This window comes from Diplodia corticola, assembly GCF_001883845.1.
Source record: "Diplodia corticola strain CBS 112549 chromosome Unknown scaffold37, whole genome shotgun sequence".
NCBI classification, from domain to species: Eukaryota; Fungi; Ascomycota; class Dothideomycetes; order Botryosphaeriales; family Botryosphaeriaceae; genus Diplodia; species Diplodia corticola.
Genome location: NW_017971516.1, coordinates 231,555 through 248,861, shown reverse-complemented (window position 1 = coordinate 248,861; position 17,307 = coordinate 231,555). Strand labels below are relative to the sequence as shown.

General features: G+C 57.5%; 6 protein-coding genes across 6 annotated transcripts; 2 read left to right on the top strand and 4 right to left on the bottom strand.

Moving 5' to 3' along the window:
- Positions 1-175: 175 nt before the first annotated feature.
- Positions 176-1,466, top strand: BKCO1_3700079 (wd repeat protein; the record flags this gene model as incomplete). Its single annotated transcript, XM_020275176.1, has 2 exons — positions 176-936; positions 998-1,466. The coding sequence occupies 2 exons, from the start codon at positions 176-178 to the stop codon at positions 1,464-1,466; spliced, it is 1,230 nt and encodes a 409-aa protein (XP_020128897.1).
- Positions 1,467-2,018: 552 nt separating this feature from the next.
- On the bottom strand, positions 2,019-4,379 carry BKCO1_3700078 (uncharacterized protein; the record flags this gene model as incomplete). The annotated part of the gene is made up of 5 exons (XM_020275175.1): positions 2,019-2,765; positions 2,858-2,989; positions 3,081-3,745; positions 3,834-4,146; positions 4,206-4,379. The coding sequence occupies 5 exons, from the start codon at positions 4,377-4,379 to the stop codon at positions 2,019-2,021; spliced, it is 2,031 nt and encodes a 676-aa protein (XP_020128896.1).
- Positions 4,380-4,784: 405 nt separating this feature from the next.
- Positions 4,785-5,401, bottom strand: BKCO1_3700077 (u3 small nucleolar ribonucleoprotein imp3; the record flags this gene model as incomplete). Its single annotated transcript, XM_020275174.1, has 2 exons — positions 4,785-5,303; positions 5,357-5,401. The coding sequence occupies 2 exons, from the start codon at positions 5,399-5,401 to the stop codon at positions 4,785-4,787; spliced, it is 564 nt and encodes a 187-aa protein (XP_020128901.1).
- A 1,620-nt stretch (positions 5,402-7,021) lies between these two features.
- BKCO1_3700076 (adp-ribosylation factor family protein) lies at positions 7,022-8,087 on the bottom strand (the record flags this gene model as incomplete). Its single annotated transcript, XM_020275173.1, has 6 exons — positions 7,022-7,295; positions 7,347-7,418; positions 7,547-7,609; positions 7,687-7,706; positions 7,793-7,865; positions 8,038-8,087. 6 exons carry the CDS (start codon positions 8,085-8,087, stop codon positions 7,022-7,024), a joined length of 552 nt encoding a protein of 183 aa, XP_020128900.1.
- A 645-nt stretch (positions 8,088-8,732) lies between these two features.
- Positions 8,733-13,021, top strand: BKCO1_3700075 (dna-directed rna polymerase i subunit rpa2; the record flags this gene model as incomplete). The annotated part of the gene is made up of 8 exons (XM_020275172.1): positions 8,733-10,250; positions 10,306-10,335; positions 10,394-10,451; positions 10,779-11,316; positions 11,376-11,593; positions 11,647-12,135; positions 12,195-12,244; positions 12,302-13,021. The coding sequence occupies 8 exons, from the start codon at positions 8,733-8,735 to the stop codon at positions 13,019-13,021; spliced, it is 3,621 nt and encodes a 1,206-aa protein (XP_020128899.1).
- Positions 13,022-15,348: 2,327 nt separating this feature from the next.
- On the bottom strand, positions 15,349-17,217 carry BKCO1_3700074 (uncharacterized protein; the record flags this gene model as incomplete). The annotated part of the gene is made up of 1 exon (XM_020275171.1): positions 15,349-17,217. One exon carries the CDS (start codon positions 17,215-17,217, stop codon positions 15,349-15,351), a length of 1,869 nt encoding a protein of 622 aa, XP_020128898.1.
- Between the last annotated feature and the right edge of the window lie 90 nt (positions 17,218-17,307).

Sequence of the window (17,307 nt, the reverse complement as noted above, 5' to 3'; positions counted from 1 at the left end):
AAGTGCAAAGGTTGACGGTGAGGGGACAGCTGGAGGGGAGCACGGAGCTCTCGCGGCTCGGTGATGTCAGGGCGGAATTGCCAGCGCGCGTGCGGACTTTCGCTCGCCTCCTCCGACCCTTTGTCCTGCGCCGTCTCGCGTCTTCCGCTCCTGCACACAACGCCGCTGCCGCAAAATGGCCGACCTCAATGGCCGCTCGCCCAAAAGGCGCCGCTCCGACGACGGCTACATCGAGTCTCCGCGCGACCGCTCGCCCTTTCCCGACGCGTCGCCCACCTACCAGCTCACCGAGCGCCCGGCCGCACATCGCTACAGAGACGACGACAGCCTCGATGCCACCCCCAGAGACCGCTTGCGAGACCGGTCGCGCTCACCACGCTCTGGCTCCCGCTCGCCCGTCGGAGACCGTTCGCCCAGCATGGACCTGCCCGAAAAGCCCGCCGAGCTGCGCTACAAGGCGAAGCTCAAGCTCTGCGGCCACAAGAAAGGCGTCTCATGCGTCAGGTTTTCGCCCGACGGCCGCTGGATCGCAAGCTCCTCCGCAGACGCCACCATCAAGATCTGGGACGCGCGGACCGGCAAGATTCAGCATACCCTCGAGGGCCACATGGCCGGCATCTCGACCTTGGCATGGGCCCCAGACTCGCGCATCCTGGCTTCAGGCTCTGACGACAAGTACATTCGACTGTGGGACGCCATCACCGGTAAAGACCTCTCGGTGCCGTTTGAGGGCCACCACAATTACATCTACTCGCTTGCCATTTCCCCCAAAGGAAACATAATCGTGAGCGGTTCTTATGACGAAGCTGTATTTTTGTGGGACATCCGTACCGCGCGCGTCATGAAATCGCTCCCTGCGCATTCGGACCCAGTTGGCGGCGTGGATTTCGTGCGGGACGGCACAATGGTCGTCAGCTGCTCCAGCGACGGGCTGATGTAAGCCACTCTCCATTCCTCGTAGCTTACCCCATGCCTTGGTATGCTGACCGTTCCACAGCCGTGTTTGGGACACCGCCACCGGCCAGTGCCTCCGCACGCTCGTTCACGAAGACAACGCCCCCGTGACCTCCGTCCGCTTCTCTCCCAACGGAAAATACATCCTTGCCTGGACCCTTGATTCCTGCATCAGGCTTTGGGACTACGTGACCGGCAAGGGCAGATGCGTCAAGACATACCAAGGACACAAGAACAGCCAGTACAGCCTGAGCGGCGCCTTTGGCGTCTACGGCACCGCCCCATACCAGTCGGCCTTTATCGCAAGCGGTAGCGAGGACGGCAGCATTTACCTTTGGGACTGTAGCAGCAAGAACGTCATGCAAAAGCTGGATGGCCACAAGGAGCCGGTCCTATGCGTTGATACGCACCCCAGTGAGCCTTGGATGGTGAGCGGGAGTCTCGACAAGACGATCATCATCTGGAGGATGGAGGACGAGCAGCCCGCTCAGAGTATCAAGCCCGAAGGTTGAAGGGGGGAAACGATGGAGTAGCCGAAAAAATTCAGGTGTTGAGCCGGTCAAAAAAAATGTGCATGGACGTCCGTTGACGGAATATGCAAGAAACAGATGAGGACGAGAGGACACTACGATACCCCATATAACTAATCTTCTACACCACGAACCCTTGGTCCTTGAAAAGAAGAACAAAGTAGACTCAGGCTTCCTAGATGTACCCAGTTTGGTCCTTAGGCGGGCCTCGCATCCGCACCAGACGAGAATGGGGTAGGTAAGTCCGAGAAATAGGATCTAAAGCAATGTCCTCGAAGAAGAAGCAGGACGATGACAAGCATTTATGAAAGATCGCCAGCTCCTCCAATCATGTGAAAATGATTATTGTTATCCAACGCAACGCTATCTATGACCAAATCTACAATCGCCGCAGCAGAGCTGCCCAATACCATTAAGTGATACCAAAGCAGGGTATATGCGAGAAACGAAGAAACACACAAAAAACGACGCCAGCACCCATCCGAAGCTCCAGGCCTCGAAACATTGGACATCAAGTCCCTCTCCCTCTCTCTCTCAAACCAACCTCCCCACATCCTCCTCCCACCCCCTCCCCTTCCCCTTCCGCCCCGCCGCCATCATCGTCATCTCCGGCGCCGACACCCCCGACACCCCCGTCGGCCCCCTCGGCCACATACTCATGCTACTCGCCGGCCGCTCATCCGCCGTCCGCGACGCGGACGACGCCGACGCCGACGGCATCAGCAGCGCCGCCGAGACGCGCGAGCGTACGCCGCCGCCGCCGCGTTGTTCGCGCACGCGGCCGTCGTCTTGGACGTCGACGTCGATGTAGGCGTCTGCTGCCCCGCGGTGGTGGTGGTGGTACTGGTGGTGGTTTCCGAACGCGCTGTTCGGCGCGGCGTGTTGTGCTGTGGTTCGCGAGGTGGTGGAGGGCTGGGACTGCGGCTGCGGCTGCGGCGGCGGCGGGGGTGTCGACGATGACGACGACGACGATGAAGAAAAAAGAGAAGACGACGTCTTTGCCGGTTGTTGTTGTTGCTGCTGCGGTCGGGCGGTAGTGGCGGCGGCGATGACGGGGTCCTCGCCGCGCTGGATGGCGGCGTAGTCGGCTTGGAAGAGGCGGGTGGCGCGGTGGCGCCAGATGAGCCAGGAGAGGAGGAGGAGGACGGTGAGGGGGATGGTGGTGGCCCAGTAGGTGCGCAGGTTTTTGGAGAGGAGGGGGTTGTTGTTGTTGTTGTTGTTTCCAGTTGTGGTGGTCGTGCCGTTGGTGTGGGTGGAGCAGGCGAATGTTGTTATGAGGGTCTTGTTGGGTTTTGTTAATCAGGTCGGTCTGATTGATGGTGGGGTTGTGGTTGGGAGGAGGAGGCGGTGGTGGTTGGTGGTGGGGGACTTACGGCTACGAAGATTGCGGGGAGGAAGAGCGTGTTGAGGAGTGCGATGGACTTGACGGAGGCGCCGTCGCGGGTGGCGGTTGCGGCGAGCTGGGCGGTGAGGAGGTTGTTTGTTTGGGTGACGGAGGTGTTGAGCTGGTGCGCAGGTCAGTCAGTCCATCATAGCCATCCCACCTTGAGGGATACAAAAGTCATAGCGGGGAAGAGGGAAGAGAGCAGAGCCTACCATATCGACCAACCACCCGGCCTTCGCCCTCAGCCTCCTAGCCTCCTCGACACCGCTCTCGGCCGCCGTCCTCAACTGCTCCACCATCTCCCTCACCTCCCAGCTCCCACCATCACCACAACCCCCATCCCCATCCCACTCCCCTCGCACCATCAACAGTCCCTCCGTCCGCTCCGCCACATCCCCCAACCACGCCGCGATCCGACTCTCCCACGCACACAGCCCCTCGACGCCGACCGCCTCATCCGCCACGGCACCGACCTCGCCCATGGTCGCCTCGACGCCGCCGGCGCCGCCGCGCTTCGCGCAACAAGACCGCAGCTCCTCGTCGGCGGCGGCGACGCGCGCAGCCAGCTCGTGCGCGCAAAACGCCTGCGTGCGCTCGACGGCGTTGGCGAGCAGCGCCGTCGGGAGGAGCAGCGGGTGCGTCCACAGCGCGTCGCTGCCGGCGCAGGCGTCGAGCAGGTCGCGCAGCTGCGGGATCAGCGGGACGGGCCGCGCGCACCACGACGTGGCGGGGCCGGAGACGGTGACGCCGGCGGGCGGCGCGGAGAGGAGGTGCGGCCCGTAGAGGAGGGCGGTCGTGATGGAGGTGTTGAGGTCGTGGCTGAGGGATAGGCGGACGCCGGAGATGGGAGAGTTTGCGGGAGGTGACGTTATGAGGACTGTGTTTTGAGGTTTTGAGGTTAGTACTTGGGTGTTGCTTCTTTTGGTGTATGAGATCGGTGGTTGGTGCAATGGATGAGAATTTACCGAGTTCGTTGCGGCCTCCAGTGGTAACGTGCCGCCAGTTATGGCTGTATCCGCTGTTCTTGAAGTACGGAAGGGTTGCAGGAGACAGGTGAAAGTGTTTCTCCACACGCAAGTAGGAATCCCGGCTGATGGGAAACGTCAGAGGATCACTTTCCCGCTGCTCGCAGATGAGAATCCTTATTCCGCCGATGACATTGTGCTCAGGACTGGGTTTTCTCAAAGCGAAGGGACCTTGTTGGTGTAACCAGTCCGAGACGTGCCCATCATGAATGATGCCGGCAAAGCAGTTGACTCCTGGTTGCGCGGCGTCGAGCTAGATGGTCGCACGTGAGCATGGAAGCGGCACAGCTGGCAGGGGCATTGAAGGCCTACATTTTCGTACTTCCAGTATTCCAAGAATTGTATATCCTCCTGTCGGGTCGATAGCTGCTCGTGTTTGATGGACTGGAGCGAAGGCAACACGTTCTCATGCTCCTTAGACCTCACAGGCTTCCACGGCTTCCAGACAGCCTCCCTGATGATCTGTTTCCTCTGTGTAGTAAACATTGCAGGTCACTTGGTTGCACACACGAGAACTGGAACGAAATGCCCTCAGAGTTAAAGGATTGCATTTGTACTATAATGCAACGTCTCAGGTTGCGAAAGGAGAGCCGAAATAGATGGTTTTCCGTGGCTTAGGCGGCAAGCAGATCAAACATGATGGCTTGACGGAGGATCCTTGCATTCATGAATTGCGGCGTACTGTTTAAGCGACGTGTCGGAGCACGCCGCGCCGCTTGGCGTGGTGGTGTGAGGATTGCGTGAAGCAGCCATGATCACGTTCCATATCGGGTTAAACGATCAGCCCCAACATGAAACAACACCACATGTTTCTCGCATCAGGCGGTTACCAAGCATTCAGCGCTGCTTGATCGGCGGCAGGGGATGGCGTTTAGTGTCCCAGCAGCCAGACTATGCCATGTCCAGGTCGAAGTCGTCCAACTGGTCGCGGTACTTGAGGATGTTGCGCTTGATCTTGGATGAGTCGACCCAAGTCACAAAGTCTTCTAGGTTCCTTGAGACCAGGAACGCTGGGTCGGTGATGACCTCGGGGCCTACGCGGACATGGCCTTGCTCGATAAATTTAATAGCGGCCTGGACTGTATCGGCCATGTGCAGGCGGGTCATAACGACGCCTAGACGGCGGCGGGCGAAGGCGGAGACGGTAACCTTTTCGACGTCGCTAAGCTTGCGCGAGCCGGTGCCAGTACTGAGAATACCTAGGTCCTCGAGCTTCTCTAATAACAACTTCTCGTGTTTTAAGCGGACGGGATCGGCGGGGTCGAGATCTGAGAGGCGGTGGGCGAGCTGGCGCAGGCTGCCGCATAGGCGGTTATACTTGGTGTAGTCTTCGGGCTTCTGGATGGCATAGCGACGGATTACGGCGGCATCGCGGTGGTTGTTGTCGGACTTGTAGGTCGTGAAATCGACCTTGTGGAACAGGTCAGATTGAGGCTGCCCAGTCCGCAACGCAAGCTGCCTACCTTTCTCAAAAGCTTGCTCTCGTGGTGCTTCAAGCGTCTGACCATGGTGGCGGTGGGCGCGACGGGCGAGCTGCGCACTCTGCGCAACCTGAAGGGCGATGAGACGAGGAGCGGCGATGATCGGGGGTGGAAGCGGAAGACGGGTTGGAGGCTGCTGCCGCGGCTGCGCAAAAGTTCTGGCGGTCCTTATCGATAAGGCCACTGCCCAAAAAGGAAACGCAGCCGCAATAAAAGAGCGAGCAACTCCGTGCCTAACTCCCAAGCAATGCCCGCTTCCGCAAATTTGCAGTATCCGAATCTCTCCATTGACCAATGCCTCAGTGTGGATCTAAGCAAGTGTCTCGGCAGCAGCAGTGCAAATGATCAGGCTAACTCGGCAGCAGTCTTGTACCGCGTGGGGGGTTGGCGAGGTTGACGAGGCTAGCTTGACGATAGGGGCCTATTTGCCGAAAGCCAGATGCCAAAACATGCAAGAGGAGGCAATCGCAAGCGGCTCAGAGATGTCGTCGCGGGGCACGACATGTCTTCCCTGTCCTGCCGAACGACGTCAGTCAGCGAGGCCGCGGCCTAGGTTAACCAGAGTTCCGCGCCGGCAAACGCACTTCATTCGTCCGGGGAAGCCCATGGCCTGGTCCCGTACGGTCGCCCGGTCGCCGGCGTCGCAGGCGTCGCAGGCGTCGCAGGCGTCGCAGGAAATCCTCGCACTGCGCACTACTGCGTACCACGGCGCTCTCCTCGCCGCTGACTGGGCGCATCGGCACGTCCATCAGCCAGCCTCGCGCGTGCACGCCCGGCTGCCGCTGCGGAAAGGCAGTAAGGGAGGGAGAGCGTGAGCAGCTACGACGAGAGCGTGACTCCCAGGCTGCGCAGGTGTTTCAGCCGCCTTGACGTGTCCGTGTCAGCGCAAGCAGCTGCCTTGAGCCTTCCGCAGGAGTTGGCTGCTGGGCACGCCGCGAGCTCGTGGCCACTGGCGGTCCGCTAAGCCTCTTCGGGGTGATGCGCTGGCATTGCATGAGGCCCTGGAGCTCTGGGCTGAAATATGTTCAATTCGTCGCGCACTGCTGCTAGCTTGGCCCACGCGATTTTTTTGCGTCTCAACACTCGCCGGCTTGCAATTGTCGTGCTGCCAATTGCCCGCTCGACTCGGCGACTGCACTGCCTTCTGGAAGCAAAAGGACCCTGTCATTCCGCGACTATGGATATCCTCGAGCTGGGAAACGGGCCCCTCCCATGACCGGCGCGCCACAGCGCCCCCCCTTTGGCTGTTTGAGCTGCCCTCTTTCGCGGAGCCGTTGCAAGAAACCATATGGAAGACATACGCAAACACACCGCTACCGAAGGCGCCTCCAGTCCTCTCGTCCCGTCGCCAGCCCCCCAGAAATAGACCAGCCGTCGGCGAGGTCGCCCTCGCAACGCGCCAAAGAAGAAAAGGTAAATAGGCGGGCAAGAAAGAAGGCAGATTTTACGCTGCTTTGCTAGGAAAAGAGCAAGAGAAGAAAATTTGGGGCGGCCATTGCTAGCCTTTGCTTTCGTCTTTCCATCATGTCGTGTCTCGTTAACGCATATCGTATAAAACTGACTGCCGTATTGATGGTAGCATAGGCATGAGGAGAATCGTCGTCATCGTCGTCAGCATCCAGCAAACGGTACCGTGGCACTGGGGGGTTATTTGCTCGACCGCGCAATCAGCCACTGCAGAACAGCGTCCAGATTGGTCTCCTCTTTTGCACTGATGCCGTAGCAGCTCACCTCCCGGTGCGACACGGAGCGCAGGTTCAGCGTCTCAATCAGCTCGTCGACCGAGACCTTGTCGGGCAGGTCTGACTTGTTGCCAAGCACGAGCAGCGGAATGCCCTCCAACGCCGGCTTTTCCAGCAGCAACTGGAGCTCCTCGCGGGCAACGGGAAGCGCCTCCTTGTCGGCCGAGTCCACGATGAATCTGCAGCCGATAAGCAAAGCGCGTGCGAAATGCGACCGACGAAGAGCCTACACGATGGCGTTTACGCCGCGGCAGTACCGCTCCCACATCGACCGAAACCTGGGCTGACCACCAAGATCCCAACTGAGGACGGCGAGAACAATCAGCAAATGGTGCCCCACGGTGCTATCTCGCGTTCGCACTGCCGCCCACACGGATGCTTTTGGGGACTGGCACATGACGATCTAAGGGAGGATCCCTGCGATACATACCACTTCAGGGTCACATGGCCCTTCTGGACTCGCTTCATGTTGAACCCCACGGTGGGAATTGAGCTGGACACACAACTGGTCAGTGCAAAATTCGCGCAAATGGACGCATCCTCGTGCGCGATGGAAAAGGCAGGACGCACTCGATGGTAAATTCGCCGCCCTGGTTACGTCAGTGTCAAGCCAGCCAGCAGGCCCAGGACTCCAGCGCGACGTTGCACGGCCGGTGCCGGAAGGGTAGAGACTCACCGCCAGAACTCGCAACAACGACGTCTTGCCGGCGTTCTGCAAGCCGATCATGGTGATGTCCATCTCGGTCGCCCTGCGGAGGCCGACACGGCCGGGTCAGCAGGGTGCTCGGCGGGTGCGCAGGAGCCGTCTCGCGCGTGAGGCAGCGGCGGAGGGGGCCGAGGCCAACAACACGCGATGCAGGCGGCGATGGTTGATGGCAGCGGGAGGGTGGAGGATGCCGGGCCCAGAGGTCGCGCACTCACCAGAACAGGCGCAACAGCCAATCGTAGATACGCCTGAAGAAGCCAGCCATGGTCGGGAGGAAGTCGTGCTGCTGCGTCCGGGTGCAAGGTGGGAGGGAGAGGGCGCTATGGATGGGCAGTGAATAGCTGCGGAAGGGCCCGAGGCGCGTGAAGAGCTCAGTCTAGGGTTCCTGGGATGCGGGGCCTTGTCTGCCTTGCGGCCGGGGCGGTTAAGCTAGGTAGAAATCAACGCGAGCAGGACCTTTGCACCGCGCACGCAGGCGAGTGGTGAGAAGCTTTGCGGCGATGGCTGCCGGGCGGGCGATGGAGGATACAAGGGCAAAAACCACGGCGCCGCATGTGCACGAGAGAGGTGGTGCAGCGCCTGGCACTCTTCTTGCGGGAAGCCGATCTGCTAGCCCGCTTCGGGCGGGCGGTCGCCCTGCGACGCCAATCCCTGCCGCCGCCGTCGGGCAGAGCTGCAGCGCCAAAGACCCGGTCCGAGCGCTGCTACCACATTTTTTCTGAGGCCTGCTCTGCCATCCTCTGCCAAACCTGCACGCCAACCTTGCTTTTGTGCTGTCGCCGCCCGTCCCGAAGCGCACGCCTCTGTGTGATGCGCACCTGCGCCCTGCAGTAGTCTCGACACGGCCCGCCCCCATTGCCCGCGCCGACAGCCGACACGCCGCCGCCGCCGCGCCCAGTACACGCCCGCCATGGCGCCCTCGCATTCCAAGAGACGGGCGAAGACCGATACCGCCTGGAGCACCGAGTTCGACACCCTGCGCCGGGAGCACCTGTTCCGGAACCCGCCCACCGACCACACCGCGTACCCCACCCTGGCCGCCGCCATCGAGCCGCACGTCAATTCGTTCAATGCCATTTTCGCGAAGAACGGAATACTGGAGCATGGGCTCAAGGACATTGGCATCAAGACCTTCCTGGACGGCGACAACCTCACCGTCGGGCCCCGCAATCGCCTTAGCGTGCGCGTCCGCGATGTCTACCTCGAGAAATCCATCCTCCCGACGAGCAACAAGTTTGCTCTGACCAACCGGAACATCCTGCCCTCGGAATGCCGTGAGAGGCATGCCACATACAGAGGGAAAATGCGCGCGCGATTGGAGTGGCGCGTCAACAATGGCGACTGGAAGGAGACGGTCCGCGAGCTGGGCCAAGTCCCAATCATGCTGAGAACGAGCAAATGTCATCTTGAAGGCCTCACGCCAGCTCAGCTGGTCAACGCCAAGGAAGAAACCGAAGAGCTGGGGGGCTACTTCATTGTGAACGGCAATGAGAAGCTCATCCGTATGCTCATTGTCGGCAAGCGGAATTTCCCCATGGCCATCATTCGGCCCTCTTTCCAAAACCGTGGACAGTCGTACACCAAGTTCGGTATCCAAACTCGCTCCGTCCGCCCTGACCAAACCTCGCAAACCAACGTGCTTCACTATCTCAGCGATGGAAACGTCACTTTCCGTTTCTCGTGGCGCAAGAACGAGTACCTCATTCCAGTCATGATGATTATCAAGGCACTCGTGGAGACTAACGACCGCGAAATCTTTGAGGGACTCGTCGGCGCTGTCGGTTCCAAAGGTCTGGCCGATAAGCAGTTCGTCACCGACCGCGTAGAACTGCTCCTCAGGACATACAAGGCGTACAACATCCACAGCAAGGCGAAGACTCGGGCATACCTGGGCAAAAAGTTCAAGGTCGTCCTGTCTCTGCCAGACGATACGCCTGACGAGGATGCTGGTACCGAGTTTTTGCGCAGAATCGTGCTTCCCCATCTGGGATCGTTTGACGTCACCGAGAGTCAGGATGCCGATAAATTCAAGATGCTTCTGTTCATGATTAGGAAACTGTATGCACTCGTTGAGGGGGAGTGCACCATTGACAACCCCGATGCGATTCAGAACCAGGAAGTCCTTCTCGGAGGCTTTCTTTACGGCATGATCATCAAGGAGAAGATCGAGGACTGGCTGATGTCAATCCGCCCCGTTGCATCCGAATGGTGCAGGAGCACTCAACAGCGCTTCACCGACCCGGACTTCGAGAAGGACTTTCTGCCAAGGATCGTTCGCCGCACAACTGAAAATATAGGAAACGCCATGGAATATTTCCTTTCTACGGGAAACCTCGTCAGTTCGTCGGGTCTCGACCTGCAACAGACCTCCGGCTATACAGTGGTCGCTGAGAAGATCAATTTCTGGAGATTCATAAGCCATTTCCGAGTAAGTTCTCACTCACCATAGCTAGATTATATTTACGCTAACATTACCTTTCTAGATGGTGCACCGCGGTAGTTTCTTTGCTGAGGTTCGTATTAAAAACCGGTCATCGTGCGAAACTAGAGCTAAAGAGTTAACCCACGTAGTTGAAAACCACGACAGTCAGAAAGCTTCTTCCTGAATCTTGGGGTTTCCTTTGTCCTAGTGAGTCTATCAACCCGAATACATTTCTGAAATATATTACTAACCTGATTGACCTACAGTGTGAGTCTGCTGCTGCCCCCAAACCCTCAGGCCTGGGCTCCCAGCCCTCAGCCGCCGCCGCCGCCGCCGCCCCCACCCCCCCTGCAACCTCACTTTCCCCCATGCGCTTTTGAGACCGTTTACTAACATGATTTACTTGCCAGTCGTACGTGATTCCACCAGCAACTGCCCGGGGATCAAGCATGCTGTGCTTCACCTCAAACAGACAACCCCGACCTACCATACTCTCCTCTTATCCATCATAGATCATTAACTGACTGTTCGCAGACACCCCTGATGGTTCGCCGTGTGGCTTGCTGAATCACTTAGCCCATAAATGCAAAATTGCTACTTCGGACGCGGATTCCTCTGCGATCCCCGGTCTTGTTGCTGAGCTTGGAATCTCAAGTGTCTCTTCAGCACAGCTCGAGGACAGCGTGGTCATCCAGCTCGACGGCCGGATCCTCGGCTATTGCTCTCCCAAGCAAGCCAAGGTAATCGCCGACACGCTTCGTTATTGGAAGGTTGAGGGCACGCACAATGTCCCGAAGGAGCTAGAGCTTGGTTATATCCCGGGCTCCAACGGCGGCCAGTATCCTGGTGTCTATATGTTCACCCAGGCCGCCAGGATGTACAGGCCTGTCAAGTACCTTCCTCTAGGCGGCCTTGATTATGTCGGCCCTCTCGAGCAACCCTACATGTCGATCGCCTGTTCCGAACCCGAAATCGCTTCGGGTGACTCTACGCACGTCGAGTTCGATGCTACCCACACCTTAAGCATATTGGCAAACCAAACACCCTTCTTCAACATGAACCAAAGTCCTAGGTGCGCCTTTTCCTGACATTCCTGTATCAATTTTGATTGAGACCTAACGGCATTTAAAGGTCCATGTACCAGTGCCAAATGGCCAAGCAGACACTGGGCTCTGCAGGAACAGCCGCTGCATACCGGACCGACAATAAGTCGTACAGGTTACAAACTGGGCAAACACCAGTTGTCCGTCCACCTCTGCACAATGTATATGGCTCCGACAACTTCCCCAACGGCACGAATGCCATTGTTGCGGTCCTCAGCTACAGCGCGTACGACATGGATGACGGCAGTAAGTTTGGTTTTGATGAAATGAGTCCTCTGGATGAAGCTGATGGAATATAGTGATCATCAATTCTCGCGCTTTGCAATACGGATTCGGGCATGGAACCATCTACAAGACCAAGAAGGTTGAGCTGAATGAGGGTTCCAGAAGCAAGGGTGCTAAGAAAGTGTCGAAGCTCTTTGGCTTCGCACCTGATGGTCTTATCAAGGCAGACTGGCGTCTCAAGCTTGATGACGATGGATTGCCGCACATTGGAACTCTGATGCAGAAGGGTGACATTCTCTGTGCGTACCACAACGTTACTTACGATGCCGCCAGAGGAGAGTACATCAACAAGGACGGCCAAACCCACTTCGAGAAGTACAAGGATGACGAAACGGGGTTCATCGAGGAGGTCCGTATCATTGGATCCGAGACGGGTGCTGAGCCGCTCCAGGCAGTCAGCATCAAGATCCGTATCCCGCGTTCTCCTGTTATTGGCGACAAGTTTTCTTCGCGTCACGGGCAGAAGGGCGTTATGTCCATGAAGATGCCAGCAGTCGATATGGGTAAGTCGCCGCCAAGTCTTCTTTCGCTCAAGGACGCGCGGACCTGACAAGAAACGTAGTTTTCAGCGAATCGGGAATCCAGCCCGATGTGCTGATCAACCCCCACGCGGTACGTTAGCTCTCTCTTCACATGGGAGCACAAATATGCTGACAAGCTCTGCCTTAGTTCCCGTCTCGTATGACGATTGGTATGTTCGTGGAGTCGCTGGCGGGTAAGGCCGGTGCAATGCACGGTCTCGCCCAGGACAGTACTCCATTCAAATTCGACGAGCGCGACACTGCCGTCGACTACTTTGGCCACCAGCTCGCGAAGGCTGGCTACAACTACTACGGAAACGAACCCATGTACTCTGGCATCACTGGCGAGGAGCTCCAAGCCGACATCTACATCGGCGTCGTCTACTACCAGCGCCTGCGTCACATGGTCAACGACAAGTACCAAGTCCGTACCACGGGTCCCAACAACGCGCTCACGGGCCAGCCCATCAAGGGTCGTAAGAAGGGCGGTGGTATCCGTATCGGAGAGATGGAGCGCGACGCCCTGCTCGCTCACGGCACCGCCCACCTGCTCCAGGACCGTCTCATGAACTGCTCCGACTACACGAAGGCCTGGATTTGCCGCGAGTGCGGTTCCTTCCTCAGCACGGCGCCGACGGTCAACGGCTACGGCCGCGGCAAGCGCGGTGGAAGCATCACCAGGTGCAGACGCTGTGCCAAGCCGGCGGAAGGGTGGGAGCCGAAGAGCGAGGTCTGGGAGGACGGTCAGGGCATGAGGTTCACCGGTGGTGACTCGTGCGGGGTCGTGGCCATCCCGGGTGTCTTGAAGTATCTGGACGTGGAACTCGCGTCAATGGGCATCAAGCTCAAGTTCAACACGGAACCGTAAGTCTGGCCTTGTGCTGGACGAATCGAACGTGGTATCTCGTCATTCGCTTTCTCATCTTGGTTGGATGATCTGGAGTTGGGGGGTCTGGGAAGTCTCAAAAGGACGGAAAAAAGTTCAAGTCGTTCCTGTGCGTGAAAGGTGGCAGTGTATATCAACAGAGGAACAAAGCTTCCAAGGTGGAGGGATTTGCATTGTTGGGCGTTGGGCTTTTCCCCTTTCCAAGAGAGTACTACTCAATACACTATGTTTTCCATCTACCTGCCGGGTTCACTATGATCTCCTAGTGACGATGTCTTCTATGAATTTTGCCTACGATGTGTCGGCAATCGCTCTTAGCTAGCTTGCCCTCAAGTTACATGAAAATATTGTCAAATGACCGCACATATAAATGTGTTGGCGTAGTGGAAGGTATGTGGACATGACACTGTTGACCCATGGTTCAGTGGCTTGGCCCTTCGATACGGCCGGCTCTCATACATTTCAGAACGAGGAATCTCTCTGAAAACACACCAGGAGCATCCGCGTAAGTAAGGGATTGGTGCGACGTGAGAGCAGGCAAGACCCTGTCGTTATTCTTACCGCCAGCCACTGCTTCCATATCGTTCGGAGCACGAAGAAAGTTTTCGAAGTTGTTACGCCCATGCTTAACACATGATGAAGCCTTGAGATTTTGTTCCCGATATACCACGAGAGGCACGAATCGCTCGGGAAACCGGACAGTTTCTTTTCTCTTTTTTCCATTTTCTTTTTCTACTTCTTTTCTTTTGTTTTGTTTTAGATATAGTGTAGCGAGTTGTTTTCTTTCTTTTTTTTTTCTCTGGGGGGACACGAGACGAGGTCAATTAATCCGAGTGTTTTCCTTCGTTTCTTTTTTTTTGCTTCGAACAGATCAAAGATGATCAAAGCGGCAACTCGGCCTGGAGAGAATTACCTTCCCTCCGTAAAATCGGTGTTCTGAAACAAATGCCGAGACAATGTCTCTGGCTTTCTCGGAGGTCCACGCCGAAATGTGCTCGGGCCGAATCGAATGCGTATAGGTATCATTCATGCCAGAAAAGGCAAGGATCCGGACCCTACGTCTCGTCATTAGATGATCGATAATCACGTTGGTGGCGGTTACGGAGTCATGTAAACGTCATTCAAACCAACTCCTACGCTAGAATCCCACCGTCCCAAGTCGCCGAAGCAAGAGTGTGAAAAAAGGGAACTAAACAAGAAACGTGAGAGTGATGAGATAGATTGAGGCTCGGCCCAGTAAGCCCCAGGTCGTGCGTCACGCTGTTATGCAGAAGTCAACATCAAGACGTGACAAGTGGATCAGGAACTGAAAATCATAATGAGAATACCTTGAGAGATATCAAAGGGAAAAAGCAAGACGAATAGGTTAACATCATCCTGGATCCTAGCTAGTTTGCGGGGGGGCGTGATCCATGACGCATAACTGCACAGACAGGATGCGCAGTGGTGAGCAGGTGGCGCCCTGTTCCAGCCACACGACCCAGGACCCCCGTCGCAACAGCTGAGACAATCAATCCTCCGGGGTCAAACGCCCAGACGCCCGTTGTGCTTTGATGTTCCGAGATAGCAGCCACGATGAGTTGAGCAGACAGCCTCTTTCGGTAACGCACTCAACGACGATAGAGATCAAGGTCCTGGTTCGCAGGTGGCGAAATCCAATGCAATGTGTATGAATCTTTGGCGGAAAAGAGAGTCAAGCTCCTCCTAGTGCCTCTGAAGAAAGAAAGGATGTTGATGAGGGCGATGCATGCCTGCTTCTATTTCATCGTGACATCGGCCACGACCAAAGGGGTATCCAACAACCCGTCCCGGACCTTTAAAAAGCACCGACGCGGGAAACCATAGCAACAGAAAAGTCATCCGAATGAGACCTCTGGATCCAAACCAACGGCGAAAACAAATAGTGCCGTAACAGATGTTAAGAGTGGGTTATCCGAAAGAAAAAAAAAAGACCAACAAGTGTAACCAAATCCAGATGATCCATTGGATTAAAAGTAGGAGGTGTGAGACTAAACATAATTGCGCTTGCCCGTTCGTCTATGTAAATAAAGGGTAATTCAATCCACGCGCCCTGGAAAAACGATTCGGGGAAACAGCTGGAAATCCTACACAAACCGCCAATCGTTGCTCTATGGGAGGTGAGATAACCAATGCTCACCCCATCCGCTCTATAGTTACCGCTCTCGCGCACAAACACACGTACGAGATACAGACAAAAAGAAACCCATCATCACGTAAGATAAGAATAAAGGAGATCTTCGTGTCTACTCTTCCTCTTGCACAGCGGCGCTAAAACATGGGGGGTGTCTTCAAACTTCGCCCCAGGTGGCGGCACTGGGCGCGCCGGCGGGCCCGCTTCCGACGCTACCGCCGAGATCCCAGTAGTTCTTACTGCTCCCGCTGCGCTTGCTCCGACGGGTGCTCTGACTCGCGCAGCTAGACCCGGCGTTCCTGTTGCTCAGGCGAGAGCGCTGCAAATTCGCCCTGCTCACGGGCACGGGGACGGGAACGGTGATGGTGGTGGTCGTCGCCGTGGCGTTCGGTGCCGGCCGCGACGACGACGACGCGAGCTGCTCCGAGTGCGCCTGTGCGGACGACGTGGGCAGGTTGCGGCTGACGAGCGGGTGGTGCTGGCGGATCAGGGCCGCGCGCTCCTGGCTGCCGGCGGTGCTGTCGGCGCCTTTCGGCTGAAAGGGATTCGCGCTGTCTCTCCGGTTGGGAGGACTCCCGTTGACCGGCGACGTCGGTCTAGAGGAGAATCGCTCCTTGAGAAAGTTGAACACCATCTTCACGTCGAGATCGCGTTCCCAGTATTCCCGCTCGTGCTGGGCTTGTGCCGAGGCTTCAGAGGCAGCAGGTTCCGGCTCGGGCTCCTCCTCGATACCCCAAAGAGAGGCCTCGCTGTAAGATGGTTGAGGAGGAACGGTAGGCGCGAAGTTGATATTAGAAATGGATTGGGATTGAGTGACGTCGGGCGTAGCGCTGGAAGAGGCGTGAAGACTTAATCGCCGGGGAGTGGTGCTGTCGGCCGATGTCGCAAGGCCAGCATAAGCCGGGGCTTCTTGCGTCCGAAGGTAGGTTGAAAACGCCCCAGGATGTTCGGAAAGCTGGTTAACTAGAACTCCAAGTTCTCGTGATATCCGCTCGAGCAACCGCTGCTCCCAGGAGTCGTGGGTAGACATATTGTCTGCGGATTCAGTGGCCGCGGCGGCCAGGACATCTTTCGGATCCGGCCCGGAAGTTGTTGAACTGGCGTCTGCCGGTAAAGATTGACCCAAAATGACGGAAAGGAGGTTCTCATCGATACCCATGAGGTCGCGGATGACGCGGCGGGTGAAGCGCTGCCAGAACGATTCACCATCTGAAGAATCGGCGGGGGAGGTGCCAAGCGGGGAGGCATCAGCCGCGGATGGTTCAGCTTCGGCAGCAGGCCTGCTGCTCTCTGCTATAGTACTGCCAGCAGTCGACTTCGCGATGGTGACGCGACTCATCCGTCTCCGCCTCCTAGTTTCTCTTTCTATCTCATCCAGCAGGGCGCGGCTTTGCTCGAGTCGCCACCGCTCAATGCGTTCTCTCCTCTCGTCGTGCTCAAGTGTTTCCCTCTCTTCAAGTACGTCTAACCTTCGCTGCACACTAGACCTCCGTCTTGCCGCCTTCGTCTTCCTGGGGCTCGCATTATATCTCTCGAATTGCCACAGCTGTTCCTGCACCGCTGCACTGCTCGATGGGAAGGTACCAAGGCCGTCGTGGGTGGGAAACACAGTTTGACTGCTCTCTCCGACTTGTGGAGCGCTCAACGACGGCTCATGGAACGCATGTAAGCCGTCATCCAAGCTGTCCAGCTCTTCGGTATCAGCCTCGTCCTCGGGGTTTGTGCCCTGGCACGTCAGATTGTCCTCATCGTCGCGCTCTTCATAGTTCTCGGATCTTGCTGCGGTGTCGAGGGAGCCAAAGTCGCTCAGCTGCGAGATTCCGACTGTGCGAGGGGTGCGCTCGGTGGAGGTGGTGTGGGTGCGACCATCAACGGAAGGCGAGAAGAGGACCCATTCCTCGGACTCGACGACGGAGTGCTTGCGGTGGGGCGAGACGGCGACGCGCTGTACGGGTTGCTGCTGGGCGGGCTGGGAGAAGGAAAGCGGGCGAGAGGGCCGCGGCCGCTGCGGCTGCTGGAAGGCCATGGGACGGTACGGGCGGGGCGAGTAGGAAGGGCGCAGGCGGCAGGCTCAGAGGTAGCGGGGCTGATGGGTGGGAGAAAAAAGTCGGTCGCG